Genomic DNA, 21,297 nt, shown 5'->3' on the forward strand with positions numbered 1-21,297 from the left:
GGCAAACTTATCATCATCACCTCCCTAGCATTATCTCGTTTTTCACAGGGTCGGATTACCTAATCTGAAGATTTGACAGGACCGGTTTTTTTACAGAAACGACTGCCTGTCTGACCTTCCAATCCGCGAAGAGAAAACCAGCCCAATACAGGTTAAGTCATATACCTCCGAAAACGCATTTCTCGGGAATATGGGTCTCCTCACGATGTTTTCCTTCATCGCTGACCACGTGATTATAATTAATGATCCAAACATGAATTCGAAAACAAATTCGACAATCTTTGGTTTAGGCCTGTGATGGTCTGTGATTGGTTTACTAAAATGTAGAAATGTATCGTTTTGACGTTACATAAAAAGTATCTCTGCTGCGTCTGTTGGTCGAAGCCCTCAATATAATTCGCGTCGCGCAAGGCGCGGCTGCCGTGTAGACTCCGCTATACCTATTTTAGCAATATAGCGCATCTTAGGCGCTCCTAGATTGGGGACTTGTCGCCATGGCCGAATACGGTTGGAAGGATATTGGCTCCGATCTGCGGACACTTAATTTTATTTTTTCTACTCCTCTACTTTAATCTGGCATTTAAATAACCAAAAAGTCTAATATAAGTACATACATAATTAAACTCTTTGAAAAAGTGTACGCTCTATGGCCTATAAAAGCATTGTTTACAAAGTGTAACTGTACTATAATGTCGCCAAAAAAGCATTGTTGTTGTTTTTTTTGACCTGGAAACTGGCACCTTTACTTTGTTTGGTGCCATAGATATACTATAAAAAAAAAGTATACATTTGCCGCCATTTTCCCGCGCGTTGGAAAATAAATTGGAAAATTTTTGTGTTTCGTTTCAAAACACTAAAAAGAATAAAATAAAAAGGAAAAATGACGTCGTCGTAGAAAAAGTATTGTATGCAACGTTGTATAACTAGGTCAAAAAATGCTCGTGGCGTCTCTTATTGCGATGTTCGCCAAGGCTCACATCGCAACTCACGCCACTCGCATTTTTTGACCCTTCTTATACAACTGTTGCATAAAATACTATTAAGTTATACCTGTCATTTTCTTATCCGCTGACAACTGTTAATTTTAAAATGAATGAATAACCCGGGCGATTAAAATAGGCATCTCGCTGGTATGCAACCCTTTTCACGTGTGCTGTTAACTTAATTCTGTCGAGTTATGGGACAATATAAAAAAAATTGGGAGGGCTTTTAAAATTCCTGCCTAAAATTGACGTGTGTTCCATAAATTTTACGCCTGTCGAATACTCATCCCTTTCCTTTTCGGAGAATAAGAAAATGACAGGTATAACTTAAAATTAGATGGTATCTACAGGAATCAGCACCATTATGTCAGTTGTGTCTGATATTTGTCTATCTGCGTGTCTGATGTATGGCATTTTTTTTACAGAAACAGTGGAATACTGGATATTGAACACTAACTACAGTAGTTGGGCATTGCTCTACTCCTGCCAGAACGTCGGAAGTAACGAAAGACTAGGTAATAATGAAATACTATTTCTATTTATATCAATATTAAATACTTAAATATTAAGTAGGTAAGTATTATCCGTTGAGATGAGATACGTGGTGAACCAGGTTGCTAAATGTATAGATTAGTAGCATAGAATAATATTACATTACTGCCTTACCCCGTGGTGAGGTTGCATGTGGTAAGAACGAGAAGCTGCGGGGCGGAAGGCAAGAAGGAAACCACAGCCCTAATTGTACCTACGTATAAAAGTAGCACGGAGAATGCTACACCGACAAGAGCGTGGCTCTTAAATTAGTGATGTGTGCGGGCTGGGCGGCCAACCCACTCATCTTTCATTAGTGGATTGGAGTTGAACTGTTAATTGTATAATATAATTTGATTTATTTTTAGTTTCGTTTAATGATTTCAATTTCATTTTTATTTTGTTTTATTAAAAAAGATGGAAGTGGAATGGAAGAAGTAGGGCATTCAAAAGTTCGCCATTTTTACATTTAGTGAAGGGATTTTTTTTATTTTATATTTTGTCAGGCTGGAGGTCGAGGATAATGTTCTAAGTGTGTCATTGTATTAATTAAAGCACATAATAACGGGTTCTTACGGGAACCCGTTATTATGTGCTTTAATTATGATAATAACCGCGTAAACTTAAAACAATGTATTTATTTTATTTATTATTATATTGTATTTATTTCTCGTAGAAGGGACTATTATTTGATTCATCTAAAAAATCAATATTGCATTTTGACATTTGCGCTTATATAAAAAATTGGTAAAAAAACTTTTAAGTTAAACGGTTTTATTTTACTAGAAAATAAATAAATAGTTACTTAGCTATCAACCTACGTAGGAGGTCCCGGTCATTACTATCTCTGATGGTTGTGGTGGTCATAACATGAACCATGTCAGCGGCCGAAAGGCGGTTCATGAAAGAACACTAACACCAGGGTATGCTTGGTAGGTAAACTAAGCAGCCCACACCATAACAAGTAGATATTTCGAACTTCTAGTTCAGAAATATTTTAGTACTAGGCAGAATAGCTTTTAAGCATATTAGACTAAAATAAAACCGTTTAAAAAGTAAGTGCGAAATGTCAACAAATTAGTGTTACTTTACACACTGTTTAAATTAGATACGTTATTTTGCAGTGCGAAGCTGGAAACTAAGTCGAACAAGGGAGCTGACTCCAGAGGCAGTCATCTCTATTAACAACACAATGAACAACATCAATGTGTTAGACGATCGATTCTTCTACCCTGTAAACCAGACCGCTGAAGGTTGTTTCTACATGCCGGAACCAACCGGGTTGCCAGTGCGGTTCAGAGCGCGCTGCGACCAGGGTATACCGGTTGTTCAGAACTTCAATGTTACTAGGGTAAGTGTTTTCTTCTTCTTCTTATCATGTGGGTTGTGAGGAGGAATACCAACCTTATCATCCCTGGTGTCAGGGTTATTACTGAGCCGGCGAAGGCCCCTGACTTACCTAACATAACGATTACATAATTACATCAGTAAGTAATAACCGGGACCAACGGCTTAACGTGCCTTCCGAAGCACGGATTATCTTACTTTTCGGACAATCAGATCATCAGCGTGGAATGTCCTAACCAAAGTAGGGATCACATTTTTTTTTGTGATATGTCCCCACCGGGATTCGAACCCGGGGCCTCGAGGCCGGGGGAACGGAGCCCGTGGCCGGGTCCAGATCGTGAGCCCAAAACTCAACCACTGGACCACAGTGGCCGTTAGTGTTTTAAATGAACGCCTTACGTCGATGAAGTTTCTGCTTTTAGGGTGACTTACCTACGTACCTATGTAACGGGACCCTATTACTACGCCTGCGCTGTCTGCCGTCTATCCTATACAGTGATGTGCCGTTCCCGAGAATATTCCCAAAGTGTGAACATTCCCACTTTGGGAATATTCCAGTTGTAAAAACTCTTTACACACTTTAAGGACACTGCCTGCTTTTCTTTTTCAAATGAATGATGAAGAATGTATAATGTACCCAAAATTATTGATTCAAATGTATTATTTCAGTATCTCGGACAATGGTTCGACGTTGCAAGTTACCCTCAGTTGTTCCAAGATGGAGAATGCGCCTCTGCTCTCTACGAAGCTGGTTCGGGTGGAGTTGTACTCGTACAAAATAGGTAAGTCAATCTATCAAACAATCAACCAGTCAATCATTCAACCAGTCACTCAATCAACCAGCTAGTCAATCACTCAATCAACCAGCCAGTCAATTAATCAACCAGTCACTTAATCAACCAGCCAGTCAATTAATCAATCAACCAGTCAAATAAAAAGCCCCTCTTCCCTTATTTCTTACTTCCATGTTATACATACATACAAACTGACGCCTATTTCCCACCGGGGTAAGCAAAGACTATGGAATTCCATTTGCTTTGATCCTGACATACTTGTCTTGCTTCCTCTACATTCATCATTCGTTTCTTAAACTCATGGCGGCTCATGGTGGGGTTGTTGGGGTTGGTAATTCACCTCACAATCCACACGATAGAAGAGATGGCGGTTGAGAGCAGATCGTATTAAACCTTTTTAAAGGAAATCCTCATCTTGTCAATGTACGACCTTCTAGGTCTTCCTCTGCCAGCGCTACTAACAACCTTCGCCTTATATCATAAAGTAAGATTGTGAATGATTAATTATTAAATATTATGCATTTTCGGAGGTATATGACCTAACCAAGATGATTGGATTGATTGCCTAAGAGGCAAGATGATTGGACACCTAATAAGACACGACGAATTTAGGAAGGGGAAGACCAAGAAGGGCTTACATGGAACAGATTAAAGAAAAGGTTAAAGTCGTGTCTTATAAAGTCAAGGAATTGGCCTTTGATAGACGGGAATGGAAAATGCTACACCGACAAGAGCGTGGCTCTTAAATTGATGAGGATGATGACCTAACCTGTACTGGGCTGGTTTCTCTTCGCGAGTTGGAAGGTCAGACAGGCAGTTGCTTCTATAAAGAACCGGACCTGTCAAATTTTCAGGTTAGATAAGCGGACCCTGTGAAAAACGGCATAATGCTAGGAAGATGATTCATTAGTAAATATTGTTGTCAACAGGCAAGTGGTGGCTCAGCAGTTAGACACAATTAATGGCACGGCCGTATTAGCTAACTCAACTGATGCCTCAGCCAGGCTGAACGTGACCTTCGTAGTTAATGGAGTACCGAGTAAGTAACTTTCTAATTATTACTTAATAAAAAATGATGAGCCACCGTGGTCTTGTGGTTAGAGCACCAGGCTCACGATCTGGAAGTCCGGGTTCGATTCCCGATGGAGACGTTGTCGAAATCACTTTGTGAGACTGTTCTTTGTTTGGTAAGGACATTGCGGGGTTGAATCGCCTGATTGTCGGAAAATGTGAGATGATTTCGTGCTTCGAAAACGTTAAGCTGTTGGTCACGGCTCTTAGAAGTAAAAGCACCTCCGCCAACCCGTAGTGGAGCAGCGTGGTAGAGTGTGTTCCATACCCTTCAGTTGATTGAGGAGAGGCTTATGCCCAGCAGTGGGACGTAAACTAATACAGTCTATATGTATATGTACGTCCCACTACTAGACACAAACTTCCCCTAATCAATCGGAGGGGGTATGAAGCATACTTCACCACACTGCTTCAGTGTTCGAAGCACGAAATCATCTTACTTTTTCGGACAAATGATTCAGCTAAGCAAGTTAATGTAAATAATCCTTTTAATTTTCAGTTACATCCCCATATTGGATTCTAGCTACCGACTATGATACATATTCTTTCGTCTATTCCTGCTCAGAAATTGACGAAGAATACGTATTAGGTAAGTTTATCTTCAAAAAACATAACAAGCATAACATAGTTATCAAGTAACAGGTGTAAATAGACATAGAATTTCTTCGCACTTCATCGTCATCAATTTAAAATCCACGCTCTTGTCGGTGTAGCATTCTTCAGGTCTATCAGAATAAGAATAAGAAGAAAGAATAAGAATAATTTATTTGCCAGAAAACAGTATTTACAGATGTAATTGTATACAGTAGTCCGTGTTTTCAGCTTACAAGTAAGCATGCAAATTTATGTTGTTGCTACACATGCATCTACAATTAAATAATAATTATATAATACAAATCAATCATAAAATAAAATAATAATAATAATAATAAAACTCTAATTAACAATGTCAAAATTTAGTTTTTATAATCTAGAAATTCCTTAATACTATAAAAGCAATGTTGTAGCAACCATTTTGTCAAATTAACTTTAAAAGCAGCTTTGGTCATGTTCTTAAATACGGTGGGAAGTTTATTATAAATAACTATACACATATTTGATATGTTCCTCTTGTAAATATATTTCCGGGCAGGAGGTTGATACAGCAGGTTCATAATATGCCTTCTTGTTTGTCTCTGAATCATTTGACCCCGGGTTTTCCAATTATTGGGATTTGATGCCACGAATATACATACCTCCCTAATGTACATGCAGGGCAGTGGTAAGATGCCAAGCTTTTTGAATAGCGGTTTGCAGCTGTCATCAAACCGAGCACCGCACAGTGCTCGTATACATTTTTTTTGGAGTTTAAAAGCCCTATCAACATCCACTGAATTACCCCAAAGTAGCAGGCCATAGCTCAGTACAGATGACACATAGCCATGGTATGCCATTAATGCTGCTTGTGTGGATATTGTTTGTCTAAGTTTTCTTAGTGCATATACGAAGCGACTTAGCCTGTTACAGACGGAATCCACATGAGCTTTCCAGTTTAAGTGACTGTCTATGATAATACCTAAAAACTTTAACTGGTCGACCCTATCTACGACTTCGTTGTTGTGGATGAGTTGAATTGGGCTTAAGCTAGTGTGGTACGATAAAAATTGTATGTATTTAGTTTTTGCTACGTTTATATGGAGATCATTGTCATTTAACCATTTAATTACGTCATTAAGAGCATTATTTACGTCTGATTCAAAATTAGATTCGGATTTACATTCAATTATTATTGTTGTATCATCAGCAAACTGAATACATTTTTGCGATGTGGATGTTGTAAGTTCATTAACATATAGAAGAAACAACAAAGGTCCAAGAACAGTGCCCTGTGGTACTCCCGTGTTGCTTCTTCTACAGTTAGATCTATAAGTTTGTTTGGTGATTAAATTTTTGGAATCTACAATTTTTGATATTTCTGTGAATTGTTGTGAATTATTGTTGAATTATTGTTAAATTATTGTTGAATTATTGTTGTGAATTGTCAAATCAAGGGCCAACTCTTTGACTTCTTTGTAAGACACGACGTTCGCCTTCTTCTTCTTCTGTTTTCTTCGCGCTTACGCGATATATAATTATTTTATGAGATACACATACCTACATAAAAACAAAGATACAGAAACAAAGAGCGCATCCAAACATGAATTCAAAGTCATAAAGCCGAGTTCAGTAGTTTATAGAGCCCGAGTATTCGAACCCGCGACACTTCGTTGTAAGGGCTATTACGGTTTTTTTTTAATTTCATTTTATGTTTGTCATCTAAAAGTCCCTCCGGCCAAGTAGTTAATACCATTTGCGGCTAATCTACAATAAGTCACGAAATCTACGACGAAACGAGTCGTTATATGTGTGTGTATGTGTGTGCAGGTTGCCTGAATGAGATTGCTGTTTATCAATAAGGCCGCCGATTGTACCTCTTCCGTGTCTTACGTGTTTGTCGTATTTGTTATGTTCATCTTTGAGAAATAAAGTGTTTTTGAATTGAATTGGAAAAAAACGAAAAAAAGTGAAAAAGAAAGAAGAAAGTAAATATGATTAATATTCGATCATTTCCACAGTGTCGGCGTGGAAACTCAGTAGGAACACGACTCTCTCAACGCCAGCGGAAACTGCAATCAACAGCATTATAAACACAATACCAGTACTTGACCAGCAATACTTTAATCCTGTTAATCATACTGAGGAGGCCTGCTTCTACTACCCTGACTTCGGAGGTGGCCCTATCTACCGCCCAGGACAGTGCCCGAATCCGGAGCAAGTCCCAGCTGTTAATAACTTCAACCCTAACTTGGTACGTATCAACAGAACATAACATACCGGGGCTGTCTTTGCAAACTGACGTATCTATTTATTTATTAATAAAAAGGCACAAAATATCAACATCAAAATTCAAATTATAATTCGAAAATAAGTTTGGGTCATTTTAGACCCAATTCTAATTCCAGGGGGTTAAAATAGCCACATCGATGCAATTCATGTAAGAAAGCAATATTGCTATTTGACATTTGTTGCATTGCGCACTTAATTTTATATGCGCAAATGTCAAATTGCAATATTACGTTTTAAGATGAATTGCTTTGATTGCTGATCACCTGATTGTCCCAAATGTAATATGATCCGTGCTTCGGAAGGCACGTTAAGCCGATGGTCCCCGTTAATACTTACTGATGTAAGTAAGTAGCCGTTACATGAGCCATGGCAGGGACCGTTGGCGGCTTAATGATAACCCTGACACCAGGGTTCATGAGGTTGGTAATTCACCTCACAACCCACATGATAGAAGAATAATATTTATTTTTTAGATGAATTGCTTTGATGTGGTCTTTTTACACATCCCCGCCGCCACCGACCCAGCCCCCCCCCCCCCCCCCCGCCCCCTCCCCCTGAGGCTTACGTCATGTTTTATTTACAGTTCAATGGTACCTGGCACGAGTTTTCCCGTCTTCCATCTGAGCTTCAGAACGGAGATTGCGCGTCTGGTCAATATATCTTCAATAACACCTTCAGGATAACACAAAATATCGTTCGAAACGAAATATTGTTCTCTGTTGAGGGAGTTGGTGAACTGAATGTTACAACAGGAGTTATTCAGAGTTTCATAAATGGTACGTACCTATTAATTGTTTTTTTTATTTATTTATTATTATAAATAGGTTTGCTTTTGAGCAGAATTTTACCTGATGATAATTGAAGATGTAGACAAAAGAGATACACGATTGCGTAGTAAATGCCTATAGGGTGTTAGTGGAATTTTCCGTCGCAAAAGTACGGAACTGAAAATAATTTAAAAGACACGAACTTTTTCGTGAAGTTTTCTAGAGGAATTTCTATTTATTATCAACTCAGAATCATGGTCTGAATCATCCCCCTCAGTATTCGTTACAGTTTCACTAACACCCATGTACTTGTATGGTTACATGTACGTACTTGTACGAGGTGTAAGTGACATCGTAACGACTACTGAAGGAGATGATTGAAATAAAAATAATAAAAAATAAAAAACACAAAACAAACATTAATTTCGCGACGGAAAATTCCACTTAATATTTAGTCAGAATCATGGTCTGAATCATCCCTCTCAGTATTCGTTACGATGTCACTAACACCCTGTGTATATAACGACAAGTGAAGTCCCGCGGCCGCGCCGACGCAGGCGGCGCAGTAATTGCATAGAAATATTATGACTTGTCAGAAATCCCCCTCCAGTTGGTTAAGGGGAGGCCTGTGCCCAGCAGTGGGACGTATGTAGGCTGTTTATGTTTATGTCAGAAATCCACGGGATTTTGTCATAGCGCGCATTATAGGGTGCGTTTCCATAGAATCGGAAACAAACGGAGATATGCACAGTAGTTATCGACCAATCACTTTGAGGAAGAGAGAGACAAAACATGTTCCCTCTGGGTCGTTCGCAAGCAGTGATTGGTCGATTTCGCTCGCCTCTGATCGGCGTCGAACCATTTCACTGCATAACTGAATGTGAAAGGTGTGAATTGGTGGCAATCGTTGTTCATATTGTTTTTTTTTTCTTAGGTACCCAATTGAACCTGTACATCTTGGACACTGACTACACCGAGTTCGCAATACTATACAGTTGCAGAAATGTCGACAGCCAACAAAGACAAAGTAAGTTTGACAATGGTTATTACAATACCACGGCATAAATAAAAATAATAGATCTAACACTACTAAGTACTTATATAAAAACAACGAACAGAAAAGTATAAAAAAACAGCAAAACAGTTTTTACCATAACTGTACAATAACGTCAAAACTCGCTCGACGTAAAGAGAAAATAAGGCCACTCGCCGTAAAGAGACTCGCCGTAGCGCGGGTCACCGTTCGGAAAGTCGCTGTCAACGCTACAATTCTAAAGTTCCATCTATTCTCTTGCCCGATTGTAGCGGGAACTGCTATATCAAACTATTAGGGATTTTACCTAAACCATCCAGGAACCAGGAATTCAAATACTAAAAAATTATAAAAAATTTTCGAGCTTTATCAATTGTTTTTTATTCTAAAAGTGAATGGATAAAAGTAATTTATTAATAAATAAATATTATAGATGGCCTCCATAGTCCAGCGGTTCAGCTTTGGGCTCACGATCCGGAGGTACCGGGTTCGAATCCCGGTGTGGACATAATCTCAAAAAGCACTTAGTGGTGTTTTCTGTCAATCCCCGTTAGCGTTATTAGCATAAAATTTAAAATAATTTAAAAATATACAAAAAAAAAAAAGAATTGTGGGACGGAAAATTCCATTTGATAAAGTAGGTATTAAATCAGAATCATGACCGGAATCATCCCCCTCAGCATTCAGTATAATTTCACTGACAACTGTACAGGTGTGAAGACTCTGACACTATTTTAGAATCACATATGCGAGAGTATTGACCGTCTAAGTTCATATTTGAATTGGCTATGAGCAATTGAATTCCAGAGGGGTTAAAAAGGCCCCATCGAAGCAATTCATCTAAAAAAACAATATTTTTTGTTATTTGACATTTGTTTGCATTGCGCACTTCCCACCCCAGGTCTTAGTTTAATAGAATTCATTCCACAGTTTACAGTTGGACGCTTAGCAGATCCCGTGGCTCTCTCTCAGCTAATGCCACCAATAGGATCAATGCCGTGATCTCCAGTAACGATGACCTCTTCTGGAACGATTATCGGGACACAGACCAAAGCGACGCCGCATGCTTCTATTACCCTGACTTTTACCCAGAGTTACCTCGCTCTATTGAGTTACCCGGACCTTGCAACAGTACGATCAGAGGAGTAACTAATTTCAACCTTCAATTCGTAAGTATAAACTGTATATCATAGAACTTAAAAAATTATATGATTATGATCTTACATGCAATTTTCACTAACACAGTTGGCTCGATCATTATAACGCGACGATACGGCTCGCCACCTCACGTTGGTTTTTTTTACCTTTGATGGGTTTGCTGGCCCCAGACGAGTTCGCAGAAGGTGCCTGTTCACTCTGGCCTTGAAAGTACCCGGGTTATATGCATTCGGAAACTGAAGACGTCAGAGAATACCACTCTGGTCTAACAGAAATCTCGGTTAGGTGTGGGCACTTAGTTCATCTTGCAATGGATGTACCACTTAGTCATATAGTTATATGCTTACGTTCTTACAAAAATGGTGCGACAGTTACCCATGGCTATGGTCGATGGCCCGTTTGCGCCGAGCCCTACACCACTATTCTGTCACACACAGACATTCCTTACTCCCTCCTCAGTAAGACCTCGAACTCAACTCAGAATGGGTATTAGACGTCACCTCAACCTTACCTCGAGTTTACTCCAGTGAAGTTGAGTGTGTCATTATTTTCATTTTATTGTGTTGGCATTGATAATGCTCAACTCCAGTAAGTAAAGTCCTCAAGTTGAGGACGTCGATGTCAACTTAAAATATCTACCAAACCCCTTGGCTGAGACTGAGGCCCAGTTGAGTGGAGGAAGTTCGAGTGTTTGTATTTTTCATCATAAAATACTTAAATCATTTTTCTTCTTATATAAAATAACCAAACCTTTCATCCACAGTATCTAGGTAGATGGTTCGAAATCGCGAGGTACCCTAATACGATGCAAGTCGGCTCATGCGCTCGTAGTGTATACAGTCAAAACAATGGCACATTGGAGATACACAATTCGGAAGTCATTAATCAACTCCGCTTGGTAGAACGTAACGGAACCGTGGTCGCAGCCAATGATTCTTCAGGCTTGCTTCACGTTACCTTTGACTTTTTTGGAGGTAAGTACATTTTTTTCCGCAGACGGTTATTAGGCGATCGGCGGGAGCTGTGGTACCCCAGTTGGTAGAACGCTTGCCTCTCACTTTGAGGCAGCAGGTTCGAATCCAGCACAAGCCTAAACCAATGATTGTCGAATTTGTTTTCGAATTCATGTTTGGATCATAAATGATTATCACCTGCTCAGTGGTGAAGGAACACATCGTGAGGAAAACCACATTCCCGAGAAATGCATTTTCGGAGGTATGTGATCTAACCTGGATTGAGCTGGTTTTCCCTTCGCGGGTTGGAAGGTCAGAGTCGCTTCTGTAAAAACATGACCTGAAATCTTCAGGTTAGGTAAGCGTACCGTGGTGCCTTATAGATTAGCTGCAAAGAGCATTAACTATTTGGCCGGTCAAATGGGAGCACTGGGGGCTCTCACCAGGTACAAAATTTAAGACAGGCATGGGTACCACCTAAGTTTAAGTTCCATGCTATAGGGAGGTGAGCCTATTTCCATCAATCATTATCTATGATATCCAAACATGAATTCAGATGAAAGTTACGCATTCTCCGAACAGAGTTATCACGTGTTTGTTTTATTCATTTTTTTTTTCTTTCAGACTACGATTACTACATCTTAGGCACCGATTACACAAACTATGCGCTGCTCTACAGCTGTCAAAATCTAACCAACGGAAACAGATTAGGTATGTGTTTTATTTTTTTGACTTATCTTGGAGTTTTCAAAGCTAGAGTGAATAAGCTAGATAAGTGTTTTCCACCTTAGACCACACCGTCACTCATCATCAGGTAAGATCACGCAATAGAAGAGAGGCCTGCCCAGGTGGCCGCGAATTTAGGATTGAACATACCTACTCTTATACCTACCACTACTTGCAGTCTCCATGGTCTAGTGGTTGCATTGGGCTTACGATCTGGAGGTTCGGCTTCGATTACCGATGAGGACACTATCGAAATAACTTTGTGAGACTGTCCTTGGACATTGCAGGCTGAATCACTTAATTTTCCGAAAAGGTCAGATGATTCAGCGTTTCGGAAGGCACGTCAAGCCGTTGGTTCCGGCCTACTTACCCAAACTCCACCAACCAGCACTGGAGCAGCGTTACCATGCTGTATAGTGCATATTCCATCCAATGTGCTCCATATTCCCATCCGACTGATTGAAGGGAGCACTGTGCCTACCAGTGGAACGTATTACGCTATTTTTGTTGTACTTACCTGCCCCTAACATGGCTAATGCATCATAATTTTGTCTGTTCAGTTTCCAGTTGGCAATTGAGTAGAGACAGGACGCTAACTCCTCAGGCTAGCCAAAGCATCAACACAATAATTGCCAACACTCAAGGACTTTCGCATGCGTACTACAATTCTACTGGCCAGAGCAACGAGGACTGCTTCTACTTCCCACCTCGCGACCCTGACAACCACGTAGTCTTCAGAGGACAATGCGAGAACGTGACGGGAGTCCAAAACTTCGATATTCAAAGGGTACGTGATACAATAATAATAAGTTTTTCTGTTTACCATAATTGTGAATTGTCTTTAGGTGCATTCCCATAGTGCATACAGGGATAGTCGCCGGTTGGTGTCACACTACATTTAGATTAAATTGTCTTAAGTAAGAGGCCTCTACTAGCTGGCTTCGGCCCCACGCACGCCTTCTCAAAAGTCCAGGACTCTATAGTCCCGAGATATGGAAACGACATAACCCGGTCTACAAACGGTCCCAGTGCTCCAGTGGTTGAGTTAGGGTCACAATCCGGTCACAATCAGGTGATCCGTGCTTCAGAAGGCCGTTTAAGCCGTTGGAAGGGACACTTTCCATCCTGCACCGATACAAGCTTGATTTACCTCATCTCCCCCCCCCCCCCCCCCCCCCTCCTGCGTTAGGGATTAAGGGATTCCATACGGACTGTGGGTCTCGCTCACACGCACTAGGTAAGGCGGCTTACACTGCATCCGCGTTGTGACTGTGTAACAAAGAGATTTTTTGTATGGTTTACTGATTTATTTGCATTTTGTTTCAGTATCTCGGCTTCTGGAATGAAATCGAACGATACCCAACGAATGAAACCGTTGGTAACTGTATCACTGCCAACTTCACATCTATCAACGGCACAATACAAGTGGTAGACCAGAGTGTCTCCGGATTAACTGCAAATATGGCCACCACTTACGTAGTAGCCACAAATAATGGAAGACTCACGAGGACACAAACTATTAATGGTACCACAGGTAATGTATAATTTATTAAATACTACGTATGGAAAGGTAACTGTCTGCCCCGCATCAATTCGTATCGGGCTGTCGCCTGAGAGGGGGTGAGATGACGATCTTAGGGGAAGGCTGGGCAAAGTGAATACCCCGGGCAAAGCGAATACTCCCCACTACTCCTAAAATATTAGATGTTAATTCAACACATCACTACTGTTACGTCGGGCCATCTTGGATTAATACGCGGCAAACATAGAAGCGAGAGGCCGCGTCGTGTCCCTTCCGCGGAGTGGAGATTTGTGTTTTCGTAAATAAAAGATTGATTTTAAGCGGTAAGTACATTGATTAATTCTCCTATATTACTAGTTCTTGATTCTTAGGAATGTCTTAATTCAGTAGCATACCAAAGTAGGTTTTTATGGTATATTTAACAGAAAGTCAGAATTATTAGTTTTTGCATGAAATGTGTTAAGCTCAAAATTTACCTAGTGGGGCAAAGTGACTAGGGCAAAGTGGATACCATATCCACTGATGGCTTAATATCTAAAAAGGTCTTTTACTTGTTTCAGATGATGAATAAATATAAAAAAAACTTTTCACCGAAGATTAGGAAAATATATATCAAAGAAGATGGTAAACTAATTGAAAATTGGATTCGATGTGACATTTGTCAACAATGGTGTCACGAAAATTGTTCTGCTTTTGATGGCACATAAGGGTATACCTGTGACAATTGCCAATCTTAATTTTATAATTTTATGGCCAATAAAAGTTATTTGTTTCAGTTAATCAAAGTTATTTCTATATTTTCAGAGTCTGATTATGGGTATTCACTTTGCCCAAGTGCTGTAACCGCTTTACCCGGGGTACCGGGCAAAGCGAATACAATCGTACTTTTTTTTATTTTAACTGCAGTTGATTATTGTTTTAATATTCTTGGTTACTGATGTTCGTATTTGTAAGAGCAATAAATAAAGATTGATTTGTGATAATTATTTTGTTTTTGTATTGTAAACCTTTTCTGCTATAACCTTAAATACCTTAAGGTATCCACTATGCCCGGCCTTCCCCTACTCCTTAGCGACTTACGGACATTGAAAAACTAAAGTAAGACCGAGAGGGGGTGAATGACAATCGCACAATAGAGCGAGCGCACGAAATTTTTGTATGGAGTATCCTGGGTGTGCTAGTAGCTTAGATAATAAACAATAGTAATAGGTAGGACATTCTCAACCCCGGACCGAGCCCTGCTATCTTGCTATCTGATCGTATTATTTTCTGTTACAGTAACTACTGAAATGTGGGTGTTGGCAACTGATTACGAGACGTACTCCTTCCTGTACTCTTGTGAGAACATAGATGATGAGTACCGACGAGGTTGGTATATCACTCATTCGTATATCAGTTCATTCACTCGTTCGTTATGATGTCACTAACACCCTATACAGGATGGCCCAGAAGTTCACGTTCAAAATGAAAAATTAGATAGAATGGCTCATTAGCTACCAGAAACAGGCCCATGTACCTATGTTCAGCGAGTATTTACGGTTTAAAAGATATGACCCATTTTGTACCTTTTTCTAGATTTTCTACTTTACTTCAGAAATCATCATTTTGTCCCTATCTCTTTATTTTATTTTAATTCATAACTATTCCAAAGGATGTGTACCGCTAGCTGAAAAAATAAAAACAGTCAAATCAAAGATACCTATAAAAAGTAATCTATTCTGAACGTGAGCTTCTGGGCTATCCTGTATATGTAATAATATATTTTTTCTGTTATGTCATTATGTATTTATGTGTTTTTTTGAGTATATTACTAAGTAGTAGACACTAATGATAAATATTTTCTTTATTTATTATACAAAACACAGACAAATAGATTAATTTATAACCTTATTTAACAATTAAATTTCAGTATGGAGTGCGAAACACAGTCGCACACGGAGTTTAACGCAAGCAGCTAACAACGCGATCAACCAAGTCATGGCAACCATGGACGTTCTACATGAACAGTATTTTAATTTCGTCACTCACACGGATACTTCTTGCTTCTACTTCCCTGAAGCTACGGGCGAACCCGTTATTATGCGGGGACGCTGCGATACTACCATCCCCGTTGCTCAAAACTTTTCGATGGAAGAGGTAAATAAGTAAAATCAAAATCATTCAACCACTCATTCATTCATTCATCAGTACCATACTCGAAGGTAAACTCCATGGTAGGTATAAGAAAACCAGGTATGCTCAAAACTGACAGCTAGCATTTCAAATTTAGCCCAGCTGATGTCATCCGACCCTGCGTTGCCATTTCGTAAAAGTAAATTACCCACGTCCAATGTTTTTAATTTACTTTGCTAGGAAATTTTGTATTTTTAGTAAAAGATTTACGTACAGTTTCAATGATTTTTGTATATGTGACAAATAATAGTAATTAAATACATTCGTCAGTAATTAACTTAAGTAATTTTCAATAATAAAATTTACATCCTTGGACTGTTGGAGATACTAATTTAATGGTAACACTTACGTCGTCAAGGGCTAGCAATGGCGGCTTGTCATAGGATTGAGCATACCTGGTATTCTTATACCATGGTAAACTCCAAGCAATGTGTAAGTCATTCATTCAACTTAATCGAGAATAATAAGTAATAATGAATAATGTAATCTTCTTTTTCTTCTCTTCTTTTTGTATTTCTTGGAGAAGAATAATGTAATGAATGAGTCACTGTGGTCAGGCGGTACACCGGCTTGCTTCTCAAACGGGGAGCACCGCTTCGAACTTACCCCGGTAAAACTTGCACCCATTGGTGCAAGATAAATTAATAACTCATTAGTTATTAATTTATCTTAGTTATTAATTTATCTTAACTAACACAGTTGGCTCGAGCATTATAGACCGCGATACGGCTGACGCATCTATCACGTTGGTCTAATATAAATCTCGGTGAGGTGTAGGTACTGTTAGCCCCCGAAGCACGGAATCATCTTACTTTTTCGGACAGTCAAGTGATTTAAGCCTACAATGTCCTTACCAAACAAAGGGAATCTCCAGATCTTGAGCCTAACGCTGTAACCTAATAAATAGTATCGTGGCTCTCGCCGCGGCTTTTGCTGAGTGAGGCCCTTTTATAAAAGACACCACCACCATTGTTGACCAGTCCATACACTGTCTATTTATTAAAATTTGTACTCTCTTGAGTAAGTTCTTTTTATTACGTGTTTTGATTGTAAGTTATATTTTATTCCGTGTTTTGTTTTTTGTCTGTTCTGTGGTGTCCCTTCGTTTCTTCTTTCTTTCTAACCACTAGACCACAGAAGCTGTTAAAAAAATCACTTGTATCTCAAAAAAAAACATTACCTTCACAGTTCACAGGCACCTGGTACCAAACTGAAAGGTACCCTCAAACAGACGAGACTGGCAACTGCTCTGGTACCCGTTACACCATTCATGGAGGCATACACGTTCTGAATTGGCAAGTGATTGACGGCGAACTTGATGTCATTCAGGGCACTGCTACCCACAGAACTCTTAACGACCCTGCCCGACTCATCCTCGAATTCCCCGGGAGAACTGAAGACGGTGAGTAAAGCTGATCGTACCCGGTTCACATTATTCCAGTGGCCTTCTAATCCTGCGATTGAATCCAGCGACAGAATGTTCAATAAGTACCAACTCAAGTGTGCGTCAAGCTAGCGGCCTCAAAAAAAAAATGGGCACGAAAAAATAATTTGACCATACCAAAAAATAGTACTCTTATTGAAAAAAATAGTACCTGTTGTAAAAAAATTAGTACCATCACGGTTCTGGATTTATAGCCATGCTTTATTGCACTTGCTAGCTTGACGGTGAGCGAAATTTGGCGAGAGTTAACGACAAGGTCTTTCGCTTTGATTTAAACGCCAAAAAATAGTACCGAAATAGTACTCACCCCCTGCAAATACCGAAAGTAGTACTTCGACGGTTCCAAAGTTATAAAGGCAGTTCTTTGATCCCGCTAGCTTGACGTTTTGAAAATACCTATTATCTGGGGAACGCTTGCATACTTCAGTATGTAACTAATGTCAATAAACTCGTATGAAATAGTACTCCCTACCATCATAATTTTGGTTCGATTCTCTTTGTAGAAATGTTAAAAAATCATCATAACCTATGCCATACATTTGTTGTTGATACAGTCACGTAGACAATTACATAACCTCACAATTTATTCGTAAGTATTGCCATTTTGGAGGTCTACCCTACCATTTTTTGCACTTCAGAGTGCTGCTATTACAAAAAAATCCTATTGCATACACCCATATGCACTAATTTTAATAGAAAATGGCTGCATGGGTCTAGTTCTTCTACTACTATCTGTGATTTTAATACATCATAATACATTTTTAATCTGCTGTTTTATTTTATAATTTATACCTTCATGTTGAATTTGTTACGGATCGAAGTGTTTGTTAATAAACAATTTGCAGTATTTGTAGAATAACTCAAAGAGTTTCAACAATGATATTACTTTCATCTGACAACCCTGGCACTTCACCAATTTTTACCCAAAAAATGGGGAAAAATACTAAAATCTGACAACATTCTTGACCATGTGTAATAATTTTGTTCGCGACTGTACTTGTCTTGATAAATGTATGACATAGGTTATAATGACTTTTTGACATATTTCTACAAGAGAATCAGGTCCAAATTATGATGGTAGGGAGTACTATTTCATACGAGTTTATTGACATTAGTTACAAACTGAAGTATGCAAGCATTCCCCAGATAATAGGTATTTTCAAAACGTCAAGCTAGCGGGATCAAAGAACTGCCTTTATAACTTTGGAACCGTCGAAGTACTACTTTCGGTATTTTGCAGGGGGTGAGTACTATTTCGGTACTATTTTTTTGGCGTTTAAATCAAAGCGAAAGACCTTGTCGTTAACTCTCGCCAAATTTCGCTCACCGTCAAGCTAGCAAGTGCAATAAAGCATGGCTATAAATCCAGAACCGTGATGGTACTAATTTTTTTACAACAGGTACTATTTTTTTCAATAAGAGTACTATTTTTTGGTATGGTCAAATTATTTTTTCGTGCCCATTTTTTTTTTGAGGCCGCTAGCTTGACGCACACCAACTCAATTATTTATTGTATCCATGTAGTACAATGGGGTGTTACATAGGCATAGGAACTAAAACATGGACCCTGGTGGGCACAACGTTAAAGGGAAGAGAGAAAGTATGTGTTAAAATTTAAACTTATCATTTCCAATATAAATATTACGCTATCATCATTTATCTCGCGTCAATGCACATTCAGACACTTTATTGGCACCTAGACCTAAATAAATGTTATAGCAAGTCCCCCTATTTCAAACTGACTCAACAGGCAGGCTGATCACCCGATTGTCTGAAAGTGAGATCCGTGCTTCGGAAGGCACGTTAAGCCGTTGGTCCCGGTTACTACTTACTGAGTAACTACGTAATCGTTCATGAGCCATATCATGCCTTTGGCGGCTCAATAATACCTAACCCTGATACTAGTTTCAGGGTTGATGAGGTAGGTAATCCATAACCCATAACTCACACGATAGAAGAAAATAGACTCAACGAATTTATTTTTACAGGCAACATTACTGGCACCAACGTAACGTCGAATCTGTTCGTGTTAGCTACGGACTACACGACATACGCGCTGACCTACAGTTGTGTCAACATCAACGACTTCCAAAGACATCGTAAGTACTCATACCCGCTTATGTTAAAAAGAAAAGTCTTGGTTAAACTCTCCTCTCTCTTTAAGACAAAACAGACACGGTAATGAGAAGTACCGGTACCTCTATTCATCATTAAAGAACCACGCTCTTGTCGGTGTAGCATTCAGTCGCCGAAATCGTTTTCGGTACTGAAAAAACAATGCGACGCGAGCCAATTCTAATCTACTTAATTCTAATCTAAAATAAAAAATATAATCAAAGTCCAAACTCGGTTTCGAATTTCCACCAACCCGCAGTGGAGCAGCGTGGTGTAGTATGCTTCATACCCTCTCCGGTTGATTGAGAGGAGGCCTGTGCCCAGCAGTGGGACGTATATAGGCTGTTTATGTTATGTTTTCGTGTTTACCTCCGTGTTAGATTTGAGCCTGCAACCTCACAATGTCAAGCGTTCCTCTAACTAGGCCACCTGTGCTCATGTATGTCCTATTAATCTCTTCTCTAGTGTAAGTCATGACTACTTGTGACACCAATAATCGATCGCGTCAATTGGCGTCAGGGTTACTAATGTGCTGGCTACCATGGTGCTGGCAAAGGCTCCTGACATAGCTCATGTAACGACTACATACTTACTTAAGTAAATAGTCCTTAGGACCGACTCCGAAGCACGGATCATCTTACTTTCGGACAATCGGGTGACCAGCCTGCAATGTCCTAACCAAACTAGGGATTACAAAGTGTTTTTTTGTCCTATTAATAATTATTATTATTATATTTATTTTTGCAGTGGCGGTATGGAAGCTGAGCCGAACCAGGACCATGCCAGCAACTGGCACCACTGCCATTAACGCTTACATGGCCCAGAGACAAGAGCTGGACCAGAGGTACTTCATCACCGTGCCTCAGAGCGAGGATTGCGATGAACCAAGCTCCAGCTACTTTGTCAAGAGCAGTATTATGGTGATACTAGTATCTAGCATCTTGCAGTTGCTACAGCGACAATACTAGTTCTTTGTAAAGGCAATTTAGCTATCCAATCAGCCTTTGTGGGAGTTTAGTTTTAAGAAAAAGAAAATATGTTTTTATTTATTTTTTATATGGAATAAATTGTTTTTGCAATCATTACCTATATGGTTTTCCTTATTTCCTTGTGTCGATATACCTATTGTAAGAAGATCTCATTGTTATCATTTAGTTCTTATGTCAAGTTTTCAAAATAATGGTTGAGACACAAGAAGCAGCTTACTATAGTTAACAGTAACATCAAATCCATAAGCCATTTAATACCTACTTTAAGAGGAGCAGACTAAACATCACACAAATAAATAAATAATTATTATAATAAATAATATCACACAACATTGTTAATGTGTAGCTATTATTGCATCCTGCTCACGACACATGACAGGGTCCGCTTACCTAACCTGAAGATTTGACAGGTCCGGTTTTTACAGAGGCGACTGCTTGTCTGACCTTCCAATCCGCGAAGGGAAAACCGCCCCAATACAGATTAGGTCACATACCTCCGAAAATGCACTTTTCAGGAATGTGGGTTTCCTCACGATGTTTTCCTTCACTGCTGAGCATGTGATAATCATTTATGATCCAAACATGAATTCGAAAACAAATTCGACAATCATTGGTTTAGGCCTATGCTGGATTCGAACCTGCGGCCTCAAGGCAATCGTTCTATCAACTGGGCAACCATGGTTATCATATCCACGGCCACGGCATCCTGCTTACATACAAAAGTACTAAATGTCTGTGTGGGTGTGAGTACCTTAATGGCTCCACCTTCGATCAAAATAGCTACCTTCTCTCTCTCTTTCTCTCTCTATCTTCGTCGGGTTGTCATC

General features: G+C 39.4%; 1 protein-coding gene across 1 annotated transcript in view; it reads left to right on the top strand.

Moving 5' to 3' along the window:
- Positions 1-20,566, top strand: part of LOC126375226 (uncharacterized) — a 42,144-nt gene extending 21,578 nt beyond the window's left edge. Inside the window, exons 22-39 of the mRNA XM_050022121.1 lie at positions 1,409-1,498; positions 2,639-2,865; positions 3,531-3,643; positions 4,585-4,694; positions 5,226-5,315; positions 7,321-7,553; positions 8,175-8,367; positions 9,293-9,385; positions 10,322-10,560; positions 11,313-11,523; positions 12,127-12,213; positions 12,789-13,015; positions 13,555-13,762; positions 15,029-15,118; positions 15,660-15,886; positions 17,111-17,324; positions 19,355-19,465; positions 20,229-20,566. Coding sequence (XP_049878078.1) covers positions 1,409-1,498; positions 2,639-2,865; positions 3,531-3,643; positions 4,585-4,694; positions 5,226-5,315; positions 7,321-7,553; positions 8,175-8,367; positions 9,293-9,385; positions 10,322-10,560; positions 11,313-11,523; positions 12,127-12,213; positions 12,789-13,015; positions 13,555-13,762; positions 15,029-15,118; positions 15,660-15,886; positions 17,111-17,324; positions 19,355-19,465; positions 20,229-20,449 — 2,984 coding nt within the window. The 3' untranslated portion in view covers positions 20,450-20,566. The remainder of the gene's footprint in view (positions 1-1,408; positions 1,499-2,638; positions 2,866-3,530; positions 3,644-4,584; positions 4,695-5,225; positions 5,316-7,320; positions 7,554-8,174; positions 8,368-9,292; positions 9,386-10,321; positions 10,561-11,312; positions 11,524-12,126; positions 12,214-12,788; positions 13,016-13,554; positions 13,763-15,028; positions 15,119-15,659; positions 15,887-17,110; positions 17,325-19,354; positions 19,466-20,228) is intronic.
- Positions 20,567-21,297: the final 731 nt, after the last annotated feature.

This window comes from Pectinophora gossypiella, chromosome 18 (genome assembly GCF_024362695.1).
Source record: "Pectinophora gossypiella chromosome 18, ilPecGoss1.1, whole genome shotgun sequence".
Taxonomy (NCBI): Eukaryota; Metazoa; Arthropoda; class Insecta; order Lepidoptera; family Gelechiidae; genus Pectinophora; species Pectinophora gossypiella.